General features: G+C 36.1%; 2 protein-coding genes across 2 annotated transcripts; both read left to right on the top strand.

The window, feature by feature from the left end:
- Nucleotides 1-460: 460 nt before the first annotated feature.
- On the top strand, nt 461-7,707 carry LOC126733042 (metal transporter Nramp1-like). Its single transcript, XM_050436161.1, has 12 exons — nt 461-577; nt 901-941; nt 1,040-1,118; nt 1,229-1,333; nt 3,124-3,233; nt 3,339-3,520; nt 5,747-5,816; nt 5,897-6,070; nt 6,481-6,585; nt 6,674-6,805; nt 6,904-6,999; nt 7,383-7,707. Exons 1-12 carry the CDS (start codon nt 475-477, stop codon nt 7,629-7,631), a joined length of 1,446 nt encoding a protein of 481 aa, XP_050292118.1. The 5' UTR covers nt 461-474; the 3' UTR covers nt 7,632-7,707.
- Nucleotides 7,708-17,697: 9,990 nt separating this feature from the next.
- Nucleotides 17,698-19,912, top strand: LOC126689924 (RNA-binding KH domain-containing protein RCF3-like; the record flags this gene model as incomplete). Its single annotated transcript, XM_050385083.1, has 5 exons — nt 17,698-17,842; nt 18,408-18,817; nt 18,914-19,186; nt 19,479-19,667; nt 19,780-19,912. Coding segments are annotated over 5 exons (1,149 nt in total), but the record flags the coding sequence as incomplete, so codon positions are not given.
- Between the last annotated feature and the right edge of the window lie 331 nt (nt 19,913-20,243).

Raw genomic sequence — 20,243 nt, 5'->3', positions numbered from 1 at the left:
ATGATATATTAGTATTTTACCTGATACTAGAATATTTCATTTTCATAACTAAATTAAAATGACATTCAGTATAATATTGACTTTCTTGAGGAGTAAGGTTTTTTTTTTTTTTTTTTTTTTTTTTTTTTTTTTTATTATTATTATTATTAAATTCAGATCGGAATGAAAGGAATATTGAATATATAAAGTTAACTATAGTTTTTGTACAATTGTTTTTGCAAAACATCTTACCAGATATAGCATGATTTTCTGCTCTCTCTTTTTTTTTTTTTCCTAAAATTATTATTATTATTATTTGAGAAACAATTTATTTATTTATAGTACTCTCTATAATTGCCCATGATATTTGTCTTGTAGGGGCTGAATTATTGTAACACGCGTACTACATTATGTACTCTCCCTTAACAATCGCCTTTATAAATGGGATGGAGAACTTATAACAATGAGATCAGTACAAGACAGCAAGTCTAAAACATGGCTCTAGTTCGGATAGAAGAAACCCCTAGATGGAAGAAACTCTTGGGTTATGTCGGACCTGGTTTTCTCGTTTCTGTCGCCTATCTTGATCCCGGAAACTGTAAGCAAAATTTTCTCTCTCACCCCTAGCTTGTGGTTCTAAATGTAGGTGATTTTGTGAGGGGTCTTAGTTTAAAAACTAAAAACGATATTTATTGGTGAAAAATATTGGAATTCTCAAAAATACCACCCTAATAAAAGTGATTATAGAAATTATATGACAAATCTGGAAAATATATCTCCTCCAAAATCATGGTTTTATTAGCTGAAATGTCAGAAAATATACTAAAAATATTGGATTAGTAAAATGTTAAAATAATCAATCTCGTGAAGCAAAAAGAAAACATTTTGTTATGCTCTAAGTTCTTGCTTTGTCTGCACTAGTGGAAACAGATCTACAAGCTGGTGCAGACCACAAATTCGAGGTATTCCTTATTCTTCATTTATTTTTGGGATCATTATTATTATCATATTAGGATGGATTCTTTGTCTCATATGAATGCAATCTATTTTGTATAAGCAGTTGCTATGGATCGTACTTGTTGGGCTGAGCTTTGCTTTAATAATCCAGTCTCGTTCGGCAAATCTAGGAGTGGCTACAGGTTCTCCCTCTATGCTGTGCTCAATCATGCACGTGCATTTTTATCTCAAAGTATTCCATGCAATATTTCAATCTTTATTGAAGTTACTGCTTAATATCGCTTAATTACAGGAAAGCATCTTGCTGAGCACTGCAAGGCAGAGTACCCAACTTCAGTGAATTACTGTCTGTGGATACTTGCGGAGGTTGCTGTGATAGCTGCGGATATCCCAGAAGGTAAGACAATTTTAAGTGAAACATGTTAAAATAAAATCAAAATCCTGTGTCTCACTCTTGAGATTCCATTTTACACTCCATATGTTTTTCTATTTTAAACTTTGATAACTTTACGAGAGATTCCATTTTGCACGCCATCACGTGTTTACTTTGTGTGTGTGAGAGAGAGAGAGATGTGACATGTAAAAAAAGATATGAGTTGTAGTGCGGCTCATTGGTATAAGTCATTAATGCGGTTGTCTAAGGTTCCATGTAAAAAAAAAAAAATCCTTAAATTTTAGCAAATAGTATTAATTAAGTTGAAATATTAACCAATAAATAAAATTGTAGGGACACGATTTGTAACGACCCAACACGATACTGGATTCGCACGTAAATAGGCCCAAACAATATGATTTGTAGATCGTGGGTGTAAAGAACTAGGTTAACTTTTATCTAATAAAAAGACTCACCCTCACGTATACCGAAGTCCCAAAGCTGGCGCAACGATCGTTTTCTTTGATAATTAATACATCTCTTTTTCTCTTTTCGCTCTTCTTCTTTTGTCTAAGTTTTCTTTCTTTTCTTTTTTTTTTGGTTCCGATCCCCCCCTTTTGCATGTTCTTCTTTCAGTTTATATACCACTTTTTGTGTTCTATCCTCACCACACATGTGTAGGTTGGGTTCGGTGGATTTCTTTTTGTCCCATCTAGCACCTCCTGGAACTTCCTATGGGCAGCTGTAAGGCTGCCTCCTTACTGTTCAGGTATCACCTCCACATTAATGCGACCAGAGAGTTGGTTGAGAGGTAATTAATGCGGAGGCAGCTGTAGTTTTAGATATTTGTTTTGTCTTTTCTCTTTTACCCTTGGTCTGTTATCCTATCTTCTGTGGTGACATAATTCTGAGATCCGGTTGCAACAAGGCCGCGTCCTAATCGTCCTCGAACGTATATTGTCGAGGAGTATGGCGTCCTCGGATGAATACAGAACTCCACCTTGGTGATATTGACTACCACTCCCCTTCGGTAATTGACTTGTGACCTGACTTGGCCTCCTCGGATGGATACGCATCCTCGGATGGGCCACAGGCCCAACGATCCTGACCTTAATGGGCTTGTTGACTGACAGGCCCCCACAAAAATAATATTTTTTTAATCAAATGAAAAACAAATAAAAAAGAGAAAGAAATATGTCCATATCATTTTTCACAATACTTTTACAACAAATCTTAAATAGCAAGTTGTTACATACTATTATTGATAGCAAAAATATAATTTTAGTGATAGGTTGAAATAGAAAACAAGAAGTAACTTAATACCTAAGATTTGTTATGAAAAATATTGTGAATGTAGTATTTTTCAAAAAAAAAAAAAAAGCAATAAATAAAAAATTTCACAATATTTTTCAAAATAATCAAGTTAGCAAATTTTTACTAGTTTTCATCTAGGTTTACCACTAACATTATTCTTTAACTTACCACTATCAATCTGACACATCAACAAATGCAAAAAATTTTGTCAAATTTTTTGCGTTTATAAACTTTTTATTAAAAAAAAAAAAAAAATTACCTGGTTCATGTAAATTAGTAGTAATTTTGCATATAAAACAAGATAATCAATTTTCGCCTTAGGCCTTCAAATGCATCAAGCTGCCCCTGTTGATATGTTGCAATTCATGAGCATAAAATACAACCCATAGGACTCACATAATGTGAGAGAGATATTGTATGTTACCAATACATAAGATACTATCCTTAAAAGTAGAGGAAAATCCATACATAGATGTGTCACTGACTTATGATTTTTACAGTCGTAGGAACAGCATTTGCTCTCCACATTCTCTTCAAAGTACCCATATGGATTGGGGTCCTACTAGCTGGATTGAATACTCTTCTACTCCTTGGACTGCAACGATATGGTGTAAGTAGCTAGCTAGCAGTGACTAATATTGCTCCAAGCTAGTTCTATCTAACTATCTTTCTTGTTATTTTACAGTTCTAAAGTGGGTATATTTTTGGTTGGTAGATAAGGAAGCTGGAGGGTGTAATTGGCTTGCTAGTGATGGTACTAGGCTGTTGCTTCTTCACCGTGATGGTACACGCTAAACCCAGTGCAGAGGAGATCTTGACTGGCATGTTTGTTCCCAAATTGAATGGGCCACGGGCCACCAGTGATGCCATTGCTCTTTTAGGAGCTCTCATCATGCCGTAATTTCACAAACTACTATATATATATATATATATTGCTACTTTTCTAACTTTAAATAGTTTGGGGAAGCAAATCAAGCATACGTAAGTACGTACATGTATTTAATATGGATTCAGCTATGGACCATATATCTTCTACAAAATGCTAGTATGTATGTCACACTTGCGTGAGCTCCACGAATCCAGGCTGTCGGCTATTTGTGGTGGGATTACTGAATAATGAGTAGTGCTATTGCCTGTAGGTGAAATGTTGATAAACATGGAGCTGGGGAGAAAAGGGGTTCACCCTCATGTGAGTGGGAGAATAAATGCAACGAAAACAGAATATACTACCTCGAAATTGAGGACCACATATATCTTCTATAAAATACTGTCATACTGCTTAAGCTTCTCAGAACCAGGCTATCAATTTTGTATATATGAGAGTAATAAGTAAGGCGGGGTAAGTTTTAAAAATTAATTAGTATTATGCACATACACAGATCAAAACTTATACATTATATAAGTGAAATTGAATAATAAAATATATAATGAAAATAAAAGAACTAGTTTACTTCAAGTTATTTGGTGAAAAGTATTTGGTATAATCATATCATGAAAAACACAATTTTAATTATATAGTATATAATATGGTAAGAATTCGACATTAGCTTATCTATAATTTTATTAATCAATATTTTGGTAATGATAATTAAATCATTTGTTATAATATACTTTTACAACTCTCACATAGATAAAAGGATTATAATTTCACATGGAATTTTTATTTTATTTTATGATTAGATAGGTTTTAATCACAACTATATGATTAGTTAGGTTCCAATTCCTGGTTGAATAATTTTTTTTTTTTTAATTTAGGTTTAATTTGAAACTACCCCAAATTATACATGAATTGAGTTAAATGCCTAAGTTTTTAATAAAAGGAAGCCACTTAGTGCAAGAAGAGTGTTGTTACTTGGTGGATAAAGAAGATAGCCACTTGGCACAATTACAACTTATAGAATCCAACTTTTACTATATACTTCCTCTATCCCATATTGCTTATGCTTGTTTAGAAAATCCAATTTTTTAAAAGAATATTATTAAATGCATTGTCTTTTACATAAAAATGTACAACTTTCCAAATTACCATCCTTAATTTAAACTTTCGTCCCTTAAAAAAAAAAAAAAAGGAAAGAAGAGTGTTGGCATTTTAAATAAAGCAAAGGTTATCGGCTTTTTCAAAGATAACTTCAATTTGGGACATCCCAAAAATGAAGTAGAGTGAAGGTTAACAATTTGGGATGGAAAGAGTAGTATGTGATAATATGTCAAACTTTTCAAAAACACCAAAAAGAACTAAGAATTTTTTGTTTTTATGTTATTTCTTATATTTTATTTTATGTAATACAAATCAACTACATTACTTAATTATTATGTCAAGTTATAATTTTTCTAATGAAATTAATAATACCTTTAATATTTTCCTATAAAAATGGGTAAAATTTGTGCAACATATGCTGACAAGTTTGTAAAACCTTTTTCACAAACTTTTGAAAAGTTATAGCATTAACTTGGTGATGTTGGCACCCTTGAATAAGTAATTATCAGGTACTTTCGAAATACGGTGGCTTGATGCTCCATTTTCTCATATTTATAGTGAGATTCTTGGTGTGATTCACTATGAATTTGAGAGAATGAAGCACCATGTTATGTGCTTTGAGAGTTCTTAATAATCCCCCACCCCAAAAGAGAGAGACTAAGTTTCTGAAGCCCTTGAAATGAATGGCATCTTTCTAGTTTCTTGTATCACATCCATATATAATGGGGCTAACCTTTAATACTAAGGTGACCCCCAATGGATTGGGGTTGAACACTGTTTCCCTAATGGGTCAGAACTGATCAGGTATGAGCTTGAAAGCAACTTCAGAACCTGGATGATCAGTTGTCGGTTGGACCACCTCTCTCAAACTTTGCAGAAGTGTGAGCTTTGAAGAAAAAAAATTTTATTGCCCCAACCTGAGGCCCACGTGGCCTAACTTCCCTAGCCAAACACATAGTCCATACTAGGAAAACTTGGAATCCAGATAGATTCGGACCAAATTCACCACCAGATAATTTATCACCAAATCCACTCTAGTAATTTCATTTGTTTTCCCATTTATAGGCTCTTTGTACAAAATATGTTGTGGTAAAGCCATCGAAAACATTTGACTTTGCCACTATTCTCATATTATCAAATTGCAGACACAATCTTTTTCTCCACTCAGCACTGGTTATGTCGAGAAAAATCCCTTACACCTTAGATGGCATCAAGGTAAGTAATTAAAACCTTCAATTATTTCCTTCCAGGAATGACAAAGTTTGATTAAACTAACCACCTCTCTTACTCTCTAGAGTGCAAGCAAGTGCTTTTTGATAGAAAGCGGGTTAGCATTGTTCCTAGCGTTCCTCATCAATGTGGCAGTCATATCTGTTAGTGGTAGCGTGTGTTCCAATCCAATTATATCTCCAGAAAACAAAGCTCAATGCAAGAATATCACTCTGGAGTCTGCAGCTTCCTTGCTTAAGGTCTTACACACATTTATATATATATATATATATATATATGCCTTCTTCCTTATGCTAATTACTTATACAAAAAAGAACCATTAATGTTATCATGACCAACAAACTGTTGTTGGTTCTCCACAAAACCATAGTCGGCTAAAAGACTTGTAGTTCAGTGGTATTGCTGTAAGAAGTTTCCAAGTTCCAACCCCACTTGTTGTAAGGAGGAAAATTCACATTAGGCGAGGCATATAGAGAAAATGGCAACTTAGAACTTTAAAATTGAGTTTTACAAAACCATGCAAGTTTAATATATTATGTTTGACAGGAATTTCAGCAACCAAAGAGAATTAGGTAACAAAATTATACGTTTGTTTTCCTGATTTGTTTTTTTTTTTTTTTTCTTGACTTGCTATATGGTATTTTAATAGAATGCCCTTGGAAATTGGAGTTCGAAACTTTATGCCATATCCTTGCTTGCTTCTGGTCAGAGTTCAACTGTCACCGGAACCTACGCTGGCCAGTACATTATGCAGGTGCTCATCAATGCGTGAATCCTTTTCCCTCAGAGAGATAAGCTTAATTATGAAAGATTTCTGAAGCATTTAGCTACGTTGTTTGCAGGGTTTCTTAGATTTGAAGATAGAGCCCTGGTTGAGAAACTTAATAACAAGATGCATAGCAATTACTCCAAGTTTAGTGGTATGCATTATCGGTGGATCTCAGGGAGCTGCAAGCCTTATCATTATTGCTTCTGTAATTTCAAACTAAACAGAACTCTTAGTTAACTTCTACTCTTTCTAATCCTTAAATTAGTCCAAAATTTTTATTTCTATTGTTATTTTTCTTTGCAGATGGTCTTATCATTTGAACTACCATTTGCATTGGTTCCTCTCCTAAAGTTCACCAGCAGCGAAGCAAAGATGGGTCCCCATAAGAACTCAACAACGGTAAGATTTCTAACATTTTAAGGTACTTTTGTATCATTTAGTAATATAAGTTCAACCCTTAAAATATTGAAGATAGTGCACAAAACTTCCATTTTTAGTAGCCAATTTTTTATCCCCCAATTTTTTTGGAGAGATTGATTTCAAAATTCAAACTCGCTACTTATCACCTATTACTTTTGGTGAAAGGTGCTTTCTATTGCACCAAGGTTGGTTTGACTTCTATAAAACTCATGACCTATATAAGTACAACACTTAAAATGATAAAATTGATTTCTCTTTATGCCGAAATAAGGACATACATTAATTGGATAAGTCCTTTACTTAAAATGATAAAATTGATTTCTCTTTATGCTTGACAATTTCTTTTGGTACTTCCGCCTTAGGTAAGTCGTGTTTCATGGCTTTTGGGATGTTGCTTAATTGGGATCAACCTATACTACTTAAGTACGACTATCATAGGAAGGATAACAAGTAAGCAGACCTCAAAAGCCGGATCAATCCTCACAGGTGTACTAGCTTTTCCAGCAATGATGCTTTATGTCTCATTATTGGCATACTTGACATTTAAAAGAGAGAAATCTACTGAGAGCTCCCCTAATTTGATGATGAGTACTATTGAAACAAGAAGCTGAGACAAACCGTTGACAATTTGGAGAGCAGAATAAGGGAGATAGCTTACTACTAGTTGTAGACCTACATGATGCTTATGAATAAATAATTATTTTATGATTGTGGTGTAATGTATAATTTGTTCTCTAAAAGTTTATTGTAGATAATTTATTCTCTTTAAAAATTAAACATTTTATAAAATTAATTTTCATCTTTCTATCTTTACCAAGATATTATTTTATTATTATTGCTGTGTTTGATTGATATTATTCTTTATGAGCTGGTCCATATTATTTGAAATTATGTTATAGTGTGATCTGTTTTTCTAATATATATATATATATATATATTTGTTTTTTATAACTAAACTTTTTTAAGCTTCAAATAAATTATTTAAATTCTTCATTCTCTTAGAGAGAGAGAGACCCAGCCCATGTATCAACCAAAGTCCCATCCTTAAAACCCAGCCCACGCCCCCTGATAATTGGACTGGTCTAAGGCTAAAGTAGTCCGAGACTCATAATAATCCTTTTTTTTTTTTTTTAAGAAAAAAAAAATTCTCTCTTAAATCTAACAAGAAATTAACAAAGTTTAGGGGAAAAAAAAGATGACATGTATAAAAAAGGTAGGGCTGTAAGGGGAACAACCAAACATAAAGAACAAAACAAATTACCCTTAAAACACTAGTAACTTTACTCTCCATCACGATTTTTTTTTTTTAGCACATAGATTTTAAACTATCTCGTGAACAATATATAGCACAGTATAAAGAATTGTATCCAAAGTATTACAATTAAAAGATATTGAATTAGCGAACTCAATGCTAGTACCACTGTTACTAAAACTCAAGACAGTCGATCATTCAAATGGTAATCTAAGAAATAAAAGCCTCAATTTTTCTTCCAAAATTTTCACGTCATCAAAGGGATGAGAATTCCTCTCCTGCCACATCAAACACAAAGGAACACAGAGGACAAGCGTTTACAGAACCAATTCCTCCACCCCAATCAATAAATCAAATACTCTGCACTAGAGCACCCAATTAACTCCAAAAAACGAAAATAAATAGTCCACATTGGCAAATTCACAGTGAAGTAACAAATAATCCTCCGACTCCACACTACACCTACATAAACACCACCATTCTACTAGTGTAATTCCTCTCTTTCTAAGACTACAAGGGAATGTGAGAAAGCTGCATATGATAATTTACAAACAGTTTGGATTACTAGCCAGCAAATGTACATATAGCATACTGGAAATATAATTGAATCAGTATTTGATGACATTGTGGCGCAACCAAAGCTCATACATGACCATATGGAAAGCATCATATCTGATGGGTGGAGAGTTCCACCGGAAATGCCTCTGAACCTGATAAAAGACAATCCATAAAAGAAATTCTTATCAAGTAGTTTACTTTATTTTCCTTTTTTTTTTGGATAAACTGAAAAGACCATTGAAATAAGACTTAATACAATAGTGAGTTTTTCACCTACGGAACTCGAAGCCGACAAAGCACACATTCGTATGTACACACAAACAATATATATAGCGCAGAAGCAGATTGACTATATGAAAATTGAAAAGTAGTATAAATCAGATAAACCACTTAGAATTTTTTTTACTTGAGATAGAAAGGCATTACCTTAACTAAGTTCTTGTGAAGTGCAACAAATTCAGCATCAGGTATGTCCTTTAGAATTTGCTTAAGCTGATACACATCATGCTCCTTAAGTATGACAGCAAATTTATGCCAATCCAGAATATCATTGAATGGCAGGTCATAATAATTTGACAATATCACTGCAAGAGATCCAACACATGAACTTAGGGATTTAAATTTTAAATATATACTAGCACAATGATATATAGTGTCGCTGTGCGATACATACAGATTAATATATAATTATAAAAAAACGATAAACTAAAAAATATTTCGATAATATAATTGAAATTGAAAAATTACAGAAAATACTTTTTACATGTTGAACACATCTCATGTAAGATGAAGCTTTTATCAAAACCTATTTTTATAATACATTATTAAAATAAATTAAAAATAATAATGAAACTTCTTTTTAGATTTCTTGAAACTTTGGTAATTTAGTTTTAATCAAAGTACTTCTGAATTTCTTAAAAATTTAGTAATAAAGTTTAATTTACAGCAAACTATGTTGACAAGTTTAAAGATCTATGGTGTGCCATAAACTGAAAGAACTCGGTTCAATAAGTGACACTTATCTTGAGCCATACAATGCAAATAAATTATAAATCTTTAGTTATAGAGTTTGATTTAGAACAAATTGTTGCCAAAATTACTTTGAAAGTTTTAAAGTATTATAGTGCACCACATGGCAAAAATGCGTACAACCTGTACATTTACGTTGGCCATATTGCGCAAGCACGATGTGTAAGAGTTAAGTCCCAACTTTGTTTTTTATTAATACAAAAAATTAAAGTAATTTAAAGCAAATAATGAAATTTCTAATAACTCTTTTAAAAAAGAATTTTAATCGAAGTAGTATTTTTAATCTTCTTGAAAGTTTAATATAGAGTGTCATAATCTATGTTAATAATTTTAATGTACTTATAATCCACCATATAGGTCCACCTGTGTCTATGCTTACTATCAAATATTTTGTTCACAATTGGTCCCAAACCAAAAAAAAAAAAAAAGAGGGTTGTGGTAGATTGACAGCCAATGTAAAATTTTGTCACTTTATTATGAATGGATCCACTAATACCTACTATGATCTATGGTACTAAATGTTGGGCAATTAAGAAGCAACATGTCCATAAGATGAGTATAGCTAAAATTAGAATGTTAAGATGGATAAATGCAAATAAAAGGATAATGGTAAGGTTGTTATCCATGGGGCCAAGAGTCTGCATACCAAAGAGGACAATATCATGTCAGTTGTGAATGGGTGGATCCCTTTACCGGTCTATGTGGTAGTGTGGTATATTTGTGATAATTTGCCTTATGTTAGATATTATGGCTTTGGAAATTATAATGTTGATGCTCACAGATTATAGTATATGGTTTCAAGGTATCTACTATGAGAAACTTTGTGTTTCAATATTCAATCATTCTTGTCATATCAAATTATTATTATTATTGAAGATGAAACTTGCATTTCCCCCACCCTCATTAATTATGCTATTTACTGGGCTTTAGCTCATCCCACCCTCTAACAGTTTTTCAGATTTATTAGCTATACCTTGGGTATGAAGCTTACTTCTTTAGTGATGATTAGAGTGCTATGTTAAATTGGGGGACTTTTGCTGTAAATGGTTGGTGACTCGATCTTGCTATGTTCAACGAGACCTTAATTAATTCTATTGGAGGTGGGTCGCTTGAGGTCTGTTAGCCTTTGGCATGGTAGGCTTGGACTCGATGCTAAGTTCCTTATTCTTGATAAGATTGTGACTTTGTGTAATTTAATAAGAGTTTTGTAATATATTCATGTATTATGTGGAAGCACATGATTTTTAGTTATTGTTCGTAAATGTGTTATAGAGCTCTGACTTGTAATGTGGAGATTTTAGTATGGTTATATATTCTTATCCTTCGAAAAAGCAAGGAAAAATCTACAGGTACCCTTGGGATGTATTTTCTCATGCTTTGGACCCTTTTGGATTTGAGGCGTGACAGTCGGCCAGGTAGAACTTTGACGTAGGACAACCACACTAATAATAGAAAAAAAGATAAGCCCTAGGAGTCAGCACCAACCAAAACTGGAGTCGGCACAAGTTTTTTTTAATAATTCTCAAAAGCTATCTTACAATAATCAGAAAAAGTGCTTAAATAGCTAACAATAAAAATGCATAAAGAAACCCTAATTATTAAATGCTCGGGCTTGCTTAGTCTCAAGCCCAATAACTAATAGGCTCCATCCATAAGGCGACAGGTTGGGTCGTCTTCTTTTTGCTCTTCTTCCTATACGTGCGTGTAATTGGGGGTTTGTAACTCGTTTCCACACCAACTCCCCTCGGGTGAGAAGAACTTGACCCCGTCGAGTGGAAATTTGAAGAGCTCTGATAGTACTCTAGCAAGTCAGGATCCAGTCGTTGTAGCTCATCTCGAGTAATCCATGTGCAATCAGAATCTGGTCGCCCTCGCCATCGAACTAAGAAATGGTGAACTTCTCCATCCTTGGTAGAAACAATCTGCTTATCTAAAATAGCATCAATAGATTCTTTATGTGCATAGGGAAAATTTAAGGGTAAAGGGGTGGGAATAGGGGCATCAATAGGATTAGGCAACGACTTATCAAAAGGAGTATCAGGAATAACTATGGGACTTTTATAAGCAACTAGATCCTCAGTATTAAAGGAGGAGCTTATACCATAATCATGAGGAAGGCTAATGACATATGCATTTGGGCCCATTCGTTTCAATACCTTGAATGGTCCGGCACTACGAGCTTGCAATTTCTTAACGGTCCTAGAGGGAAACCATTTAGGTCAAATCCGAATCATGACATAATCCCCTACCTGAAACTCTGCATGACGCCGATGAGTGTCAGCATGAATTTTATATTGAGAATTACTTACCTGAATTTTTTTGCGAATCTCATTACGCAAATCATGAATATATCATGCAAATGCCTCAGCAGATTCAGAAATCCTAACATGTGGGGACATGAGCAAAAGATCTAAGGGCTTCCTAGGTGTATATCCATGCACAACCTTAAAAGGACTAGCGACTATAGACCTATTGACAAAGCTATTATATGCAAGTTGGGCTATAGGAAGAATTGAATCTCAATTCCGATTGGCTTCACCCACTACCAGAGGAGGTTGCCTAGACTACAATTAACCATGTCACTTTGACCATCAATTTAAGGATGAAATGCCGTGGAAAATTTCAATTTGGTGTCCACTAAATGCCATAAGGTCTTCCAAAAATAACTCATGAAGCGAACATCCCTATTAGACACTATGGTTTTGGGAAGACCATAAAGTTTGACAATCTCATCAAAGTAGAGCTTTGCGATCTTAGAAGCATCAGAGGTCTTAGAACATGGTAGAAAATGAGCCATCTTAGAGAAGCGATCAACAACTACTAGAATGGAATCATGCTTCCTAAAGGTGCAGGGCAAACCTAACAAAAAGTCCATACTCACATCTTGCCACGGGCAATCTGGCACAGGTAGAGGCATGTAGAGAACAGTGTTTTGCTTGCGATATTTGACTAGTTAACATGTATGACACTGACCAACTATCTTGGCAACACCCCTCTTAAGACCAGGCCAATAGAATTGACGTTCCATTTCCTTAATTGTTTTATCTCAGCTAAAATGACCTATAAGGCCTCCCGCATGTGTCTCCCAAACTAGGAAATCTCTCACTAAAGATCGAGGGATACATAACTTGTTGGCTTTGAATAAGTAACCATCTTGAAGGGTATAATCATCCAGGATTAGCCATGGGGCATTACTTAGGCTAGTGTAGAGCTCCCCAAAATTTGGGCATGACTCATATTCATCCTTGAGTCATTCAAATCCAGTAACCTTAACACTCATGATGGATAGCAAAGACACCCTTCGACTTAGTGCATCAGAAGCCTTATTCTTAACTCTCGCCCTATGTTTCACCACAAAGTAGTAGCGTTGCAGAAACTTAACCCAACTACTGTGCCTAAAATTCAGCTTCTTTTGGGAATGGAGATAGCGCAAAGCTTCGTGATCAAAGTAGATAAAAAATTCTTGAGACAACAGATAATGGCGTCAATGCCAAAGAGCTCGAATAATGGCATAAAAGTCTTTGTCATATGTGAAGTACTTTTGCTTAGCATCATTCAACTTCTCACTGAAATAAGCAATTGGGTGGTGCTCTTGACTTAGTATTCCCCCTATACCAACACCTAAGACATCACATTCCACCTCAAAAGGCTTGGTAAAATCAGGGAGAGGCATGACAGGTGCCTCAGTCATCTTTTGCTTTACCTCATTAAAAGCCTTAGCAGCAACTTTAGTCCAAACAAACTCCCCTTGTTTCAAGCAGTTAGTGATGGGGACATAATGGTACTAAACCCCTTGATGAATTGGCGATAAAAGGAAGCGAGCCTATGAAAGCTTCGAATTTCATGGATATTTTTGGGCTCGAGCCACTCCACAATCGCTTGAACCTTTTGGGGGTCGGCAGAAACTCCTTCAGAGGATACTATGAAACCTAGCAAAACAACTCTATTGGTGAAGAAAGTGCACTTCTTGAGGTTGCCATATAACTCTCCTTCTTAAGGGCAGTACAAACTTGAGTTAAGTGGTCTAAGTGTTGCTTCCTAGACTTACTATAGATGAGGATGTCATTAAAGTACACAACCAAGAATTTCTCCATAAAAGGCTTGAGCACTTGAGTCAGCACTTTTATAAAGGTACTAGGAGCATTGGAAAATCCAAAAGGCATGACCATCCACTCATATAAACCATCCTTCGTCTTGAAGGCAGTTTTCCACTCATCACCAGTACGAACCCTAATTTGAAGATAGCCGCTCTTCAAGTCTATCTTGGAGAAGATCGTTGCTCTAGCCGTCATATCCAACATGTCATCCAACCGAGGGATAGGAAAACGATATTTCATAGTGATCTTGTTGATGGCACGACTATCAACACACATCCTCCAAGTTCCATCTTTCTTTGGAGTTAAGAGTGCAGGGACTGCACAAGGACTCATGCTTTCACGAACAAAACCCTTCCTAAGTAGTTCTTCTACTTGCCTTTGGAACTCGGCATGCTTTGCAGGGCTCATCCTATAGTGAGGCAAGTTAGGTAGGGTCACTCCGGGCAAAAAATCTATGGCGTGTTGTATGTCACACATGGGCGATAAATGATCGGGGAGTTCCTCAGGGAAAACATCCTTAAATTCATGGAGCACTGACTTCACTTCTTCAAGCTGCTCCTCACGGGTCTCCCCATGAAGTTCCCTGGCCACTAAGACAAACACAATGGATTCTTGAACTGCTACCCTTTCAAATGCCTTAAGGCTTATGATGTTCAGGCCTTTTGCCTTTGGTGCTTCTGTCTTCTTGCTCATGTCAATTGGCTTGGGTTTCAAAGGATTGAGCACAATCTTCTTACCTTCACACATAAATGAGCAAGAATTGGATCGCCTATGAAGGGTGACATCCAAATCAAAAAGCCAAGGCCTGCCTAAGATAATATGCCCTACATCCATGAGAATTATGTCACACCATATTTCAGCCTTGTAGGTGAGGAATTGAAGTGGGACAACACATCTTTCTTTTATGGCTATGGAGGAAGTATCCACCCAAGAAACTTTATATGGGTTAGGGTAAGGGGTCAATTTCAAGCCTAGGTGGTAAACAAAGTTAGAGGACACCGCATTAATGCAACTCACTTTATCTATAATAACCTTGCAAGTTTTGTCTCCACACTTTGTGTAAGTTTGGAAGATGGCACTCCTTTGCCAATCATCAGTGTTTCTCTAGTCTGTTAAAGCACACCTTACCACATTCACTCTAGGGACACCAAAGTCCTTGAAGTCATTAACCTGGGGAGAAATGGCTCTAATGCATGCAAGGTAGCTAGGATCATCTTCCCATTCTACCTCAACATCTTGGGTTTCTTCAACATTTGGATCATACACCAGCTCCTCAACATCTTCAACCTTTTCATCATCCTCTTGAATGACAAGGGTCTTAGAGGGACATCTAGCTGCGATGTGTCCAACCCCATTGCATTTGAAGCATTAGAGGCGAGAGCCAAACCTTAAAGGCTCATTGACCACACCTTTTCCCATGTCCTCTTTTTCTATTGGGGTGCTATTGGGGTTGACCTTAGGGGGTAAGGTAAGTCTAGATTTGCTACCAAAAGGTTGAGGGTTGGTGGAAACACTCTAGGGTTCAGAATGTCACCAAAAGATATATTAGGATGCTAACTCACAATTCCTAGCAAGGTCATATGCTTCTACTAAGGTAATGACTCCTCGGGTGATAATCTTGCCTAGTAGGTTAGCATTTAAACCTTTCTTGAACCTGTTGAGTGTGATAACCTCTTCCTCAACTATTCAAATTCACCTCTTGAACTCCTTGAACTTCTCTATATATTCAGCCACAGGAGTAGTGCCTTGCTTTAGGCGATCCCATTCCTCAAGGAGGGAGCTCCTATAAGTTGGAGGAAGATAATTCCTTGAGAGTGCATCCTTCATCTCAAGCTAATCAGTAATGGGGGGCTCATGTCGTCACTTAAGGGTTTCCTCAAGGTCCTCCCAGAAAAGGTCAGCTCTTCCAATTAACTTCATCCTGACATACCTCACTGTCTTATTCTCAACCTAATGGTAATAGTCAAAGAATTTTTCCATTTAACGCAACCAATTAGTGAAAACCCATGGGTCGAGGCAGCCATTAAAGTGGGTGCTTCTATCTTTTCCTTGGACATCCTATCATCATAATCCCTAGGGCCATTGTGATTATAGTGATCATGTTCAAAGTTTGGAGCCCTATTAAAGTAACCGTGGTTGTTTTGCCTAAGCATGTTATCTCTTTCATGGTTAATGGTCTCTCTTTGAGATGCTTCAATTTGCTCTACCTTATCCAGAAATTATGGACACTCTTTGCTAGGTTTTCTATGGTTTGCTCTAAGGAGGACCTAGGCTTGGAAGTGGATTGATGTTCAGGGTTTGACATGATGCGACCACTACATAGATGCATGCAACACTATATTTATGAATGTAGTTAAGATTCCCAAAAATTCAAGTAACCAATTCTCAACGTAAAATTAAGGTCAAGCAAAAGTGTGTGTAGAGACTAGATTAATGAATCAAAGGAATAAATTGCAGTCAAGTAGTGACAGTGTACATAATATTGAGAGATAGCCCAAATAAAAGTCAAATTCCAATAAGCTTTACAATTCCAATAACTAATTGGCTCCATCCATAAGGCCACTCTTCTTTTTGCTCTTCCTTCTATACGTGCGTGTAATTGGGGGCTTGTATCTCGTGTCCACACCAAACTTCCTGACACATCCAAACAATCCACATTTGCAATCATTGTAGTCATTTTTCCTTCAATGAACTCAAAACATTACAACTGACACCAGAGCAAAACAAGCAGCGCCTCACATGGATCTCTACATAGAGTTTCTTCTAAAGCCACAACAAAATCTCATAGCAAACTAAGGTATCAGCCTACCATAAGTCAAAACATAATAAAATATTACACCCCAACCCCCCACAACTCAAAAGGTTGTTGTAAGATTTTGTTGCGTCCATAGATTTTCTCCTCTACATATGTTGTATATGGTATATACTTATAAAGAGCATTTAGTGTAAGAAACCCTTTATTTAGTGGAGTTCATTCACCAACTTACTTGACCTTTCAACATTGGGCAAGCATCACTCAGCCCTATACGAATTTACAGAAACCTATCTTGTGTTTTAATTTTTGTAAACAGCAGGCTGGGCGTGTACACTGTGACCCCTAGGCACCCGTTCTCCTGAAGTTACAGGTCTATTTAGCCATTTAGAGTTCCTAACTCAAAAACCAAAGAGAAGTACTACGTCTATAACATTTTCACAACAAATCATGGGTGATAAATTATTATTGATCCAAATCATAGGTGATAAGTTATACTGGTGTACAAAACTCCCACTTTTGCAGGGTTTGGGACTCTAAAATCCTAATGAAATTCACAAAAGTTCCAGTTGTCGTGCTTTCTTAGCAAACAAACACAACATTGGTGCATATAAATATAAAAGAAGTTTAACAAAAGGCAAGCACACAAAACAGCATTATCGTAAGGGCATACCTTGCCTCGCATCTTGTGGCAAGAGATTGGAATGAAGAAGAGATAAGCCGATTGGGATTAGGGGTACGGAAAATACTATCACGAATGTTCTGAAAGAAATAGCCTTCACTGGCGTACTTGCCCTTAAGCTTTCTTGGGGTCTGGTAAAAAGTGTTGGGATCACCATCTAGGTACATATACACCTTGAATCTCCTCTCCATCTCCGCATAATTCAACCCAAATATCTGCAGCAAATGGTAAACATCCCCGAAAACATCATCTTTCTCCACCTCCACCACCTCTAGTTTAGAAAGATAAAGCTGAGAAGTAGAAGTAGTTGTTGGCGCACACTTCTCAGATTGGCGCTGTGATGGGAAAAGGTGGGAAGAACATTAAAAGAGTGAAGAGTGATAGCGGTGCTAAGTTTATCAGAATCTTGCGGACCCACCCACATTCCACTGAACGACCACCAATTGATTCAGGTGAGCTCACACCTTCTTCTTCTTCTTCTTCTTCTTCTTCTTTTTTTTTTTTTTTTTTTTTTTTAATTTTAATTTATTAAAATATCTTATATAATGTTCTACATATACATTAATCTCCTCGAGAGACGTGTTCATAAACCGCTAATCCTATCAGGGTAAATAAGTTTTAGCAGATCGCGTCAGTTGATTGTGGGATTTACTGTCTAGATCAAATATTGTATATAATGCCATATATATAAATCTCCATGATCAATTATTTATGACTATCAATTTTGCTTCTTTTGGCAAAATTGAGGCCATTTTTCAAGACATGTCAGTGATTTATCTGTGTGGATGGAGGATGTATGTTTTAGCTGAATATAGCTAAGTTAATATTAATGAAATTCTGTCTTCTTAAAAAAAAAACTTATTTATGACGAATATTCAATTTATCATTTGCTACGGCTAGATTTTTTGCTTTTTCCTTGTGGGGGGGGGGGGGGGGGGGTTGTGTTTGAATTTGATTATATTTGTATTTAGAAAATTTTAAAAGAGCTGTCTTCTGAGAATTTGTGTATACTGTGAGGTCAGATTGTTGGTGGCATTTTGGCTGTGAAGAAAGCACTGATTGATGTTTCTACCAGTCTCCAAGACAAAACCCCAACCCCTTTAAATAGACCTATTGGAGGCTCTTCTTCTGGAGCCTCTCCTGATGAGTTTTTCCCAAATCTTAGTACATTGTTTCCAGCTTTGCCTGGTAAAAACAGTTATTTGAATGTAAATACTTGGTCGTCTGATGCAGTTTCGGCCCAAGAATTGAGCGATAAACAAGAAGTTATATTCAGAATGCTCTGTTCTAATAATGCAGCTGGTTATGTGATTGGCAAAAAAGGAACTATAGTCAGAGCTATGCAGAACGAAGCTGGCGCTTCTATAATGTTTGCAGTTCCTTTAACGGAGTCCCGTGAGCGTGTGGTCACCATCTCTGCGTGGGAGGTTTGTAGTTTTATCTTTATAGCACGCAAACCACATGTATGCACATACTCTCAGTCTTATTTATGATTGATATGCGTGTGACTTATTCTGTTGTAGAACATTGAATCCTGCTACTCTCCTGCACAAAAGGCTGTAGCTCTTGTATTCACTAGAATTATTAAGGGAATCGTTGAAAGGTATCCACCAGGCTGGAGTCAGGGAAGACTTGTAACTGCAAAGCTTCTAGTTGCATCGGACTCGGTTGGTTGTTTGGGTGGCAATGAAGGTGAGGTGCTTTCAGAAATGAGAGGACTCACTGGTGCTGATATACGGATACTGGATGGGGACCACATTCGGAATTGTGCTTCAGGGAATGATGTAGTAGTACAGGTGTGATTAGCTTCATGTTTATCCAGTGAGGTATATTAGATGCATAATGATTTAAAAAAAAAAAAAAAAAAAAAAAAAAAAAACATGCACCACGGTGCTAGATTTTTGTACATGTGAGATGTTATACAACAAAACTTTGACTCTAATTGCCATAAAGAATGGAACATTATGTCTTGTAGGCGACTTGTCAAGCATTTAAGGAGGACTATATGTTCTTATTTCTAAATTTAACTCATAGCAAACTTATGGTGCCACCTGCTAGCCTAATTAATGCTGAAAAGAAAACCTGTAATATAGAAGTGTACAGGATGCTCTGTTTCAAGTCACTTGTAGTCTAAGGGATAATCTTTTGCCGGGTGAGGTGCGCAAGGCAGTAAGAGCGAAGTACCCGTATATGAGATTGATCGTGGACCCTCTGAGAAATGATCCTGTTCCTCACAACATAGGTGCTCTTTCTCCATCAAGGTTGCCATTCCCAAAGGTCAAACTCCTCCACCTTTTTTGTTTTGTAGTTGTCATCTCTTTCTCCAAATTCTTCAAAAATATGTAGGTCGCTCCAAGGTCCTTAATGTTGATGGTGGATATAATTGCAGACCTTGGGAAGAGGACAAACAACAGCAATCTCAGATAGTGGAAGTGGCTTGAGAACATTTGGTGAGGATTTACAGCTTGGGAGGTCAGTATTTCGTGACAGACTATTGATATTTTACTTTTATTTTTTCTGAAGTAAGGGAGTGGTGAGATATCATTGCATACACATCATATTATATGCAATATAAAGAGAGTTGGTGAAAGTTCAAAAACGTGTACAAAACACATTTGAACGTTTAGACCCCCAAAATACAACTTAACCAATACAAGCAATATATCAAACAACTAGTGTGCGGAAACTTAACACATGCTATAACACGAAATTGGTTAAATACTATCTATGCCATAATAGAATAAAACCATAGCAGATAATATAAAGGCAAAGATAGAGAGGAAGGAAGATGCAAACACAAAGACAACACGCGATGTGTTATAGAAGAGGAAACCGAAGTCCTCGGCGAAAAAC

Source organism: Quercus robur, chromosome 6 (genome assembly GCF_932294415.1).
Source record: "Quercus robur chromosome 6, dhQueRobu3.1, whole genome shotgun sequence".
Taxonomy (NCBI): domain Eukaryota; kingdom Viridiplantae; phylum Streptophyta; class Magnoliopsida; order Fagales; family Fagaceae; genus Quercus; species Quercus robur.
Note: the sequence above shows the minus strand (reverse complement) of the source record. Positions and strands in the feature narration are given on the sequence as shown.

Bases quoted from the DNA above. Each gene is read 5' to 3' on its own strand.
- LOC126733042 (XM_050436161.1), top strand. From the start codon at position 475: ATGGCTCTAGTTCGGATAGAAGAAACCCCTAGATGGAAGAAACTCTTG. The intron at 1,334-3,123 runs GTAAGACAATTT...TGATTTTTACAG, and splicing joins AGCTGCGGATATCCCAGAAG to TCGTAGGAACAGCATTTGCT. The intron at 7,000-7,382 runs GTAAGATTTCTA...CTTCCGCCTTAG, and splicing joins CCCATAAGAACTCAACAACG to GTAAGTCGTGTTTCATGGCT.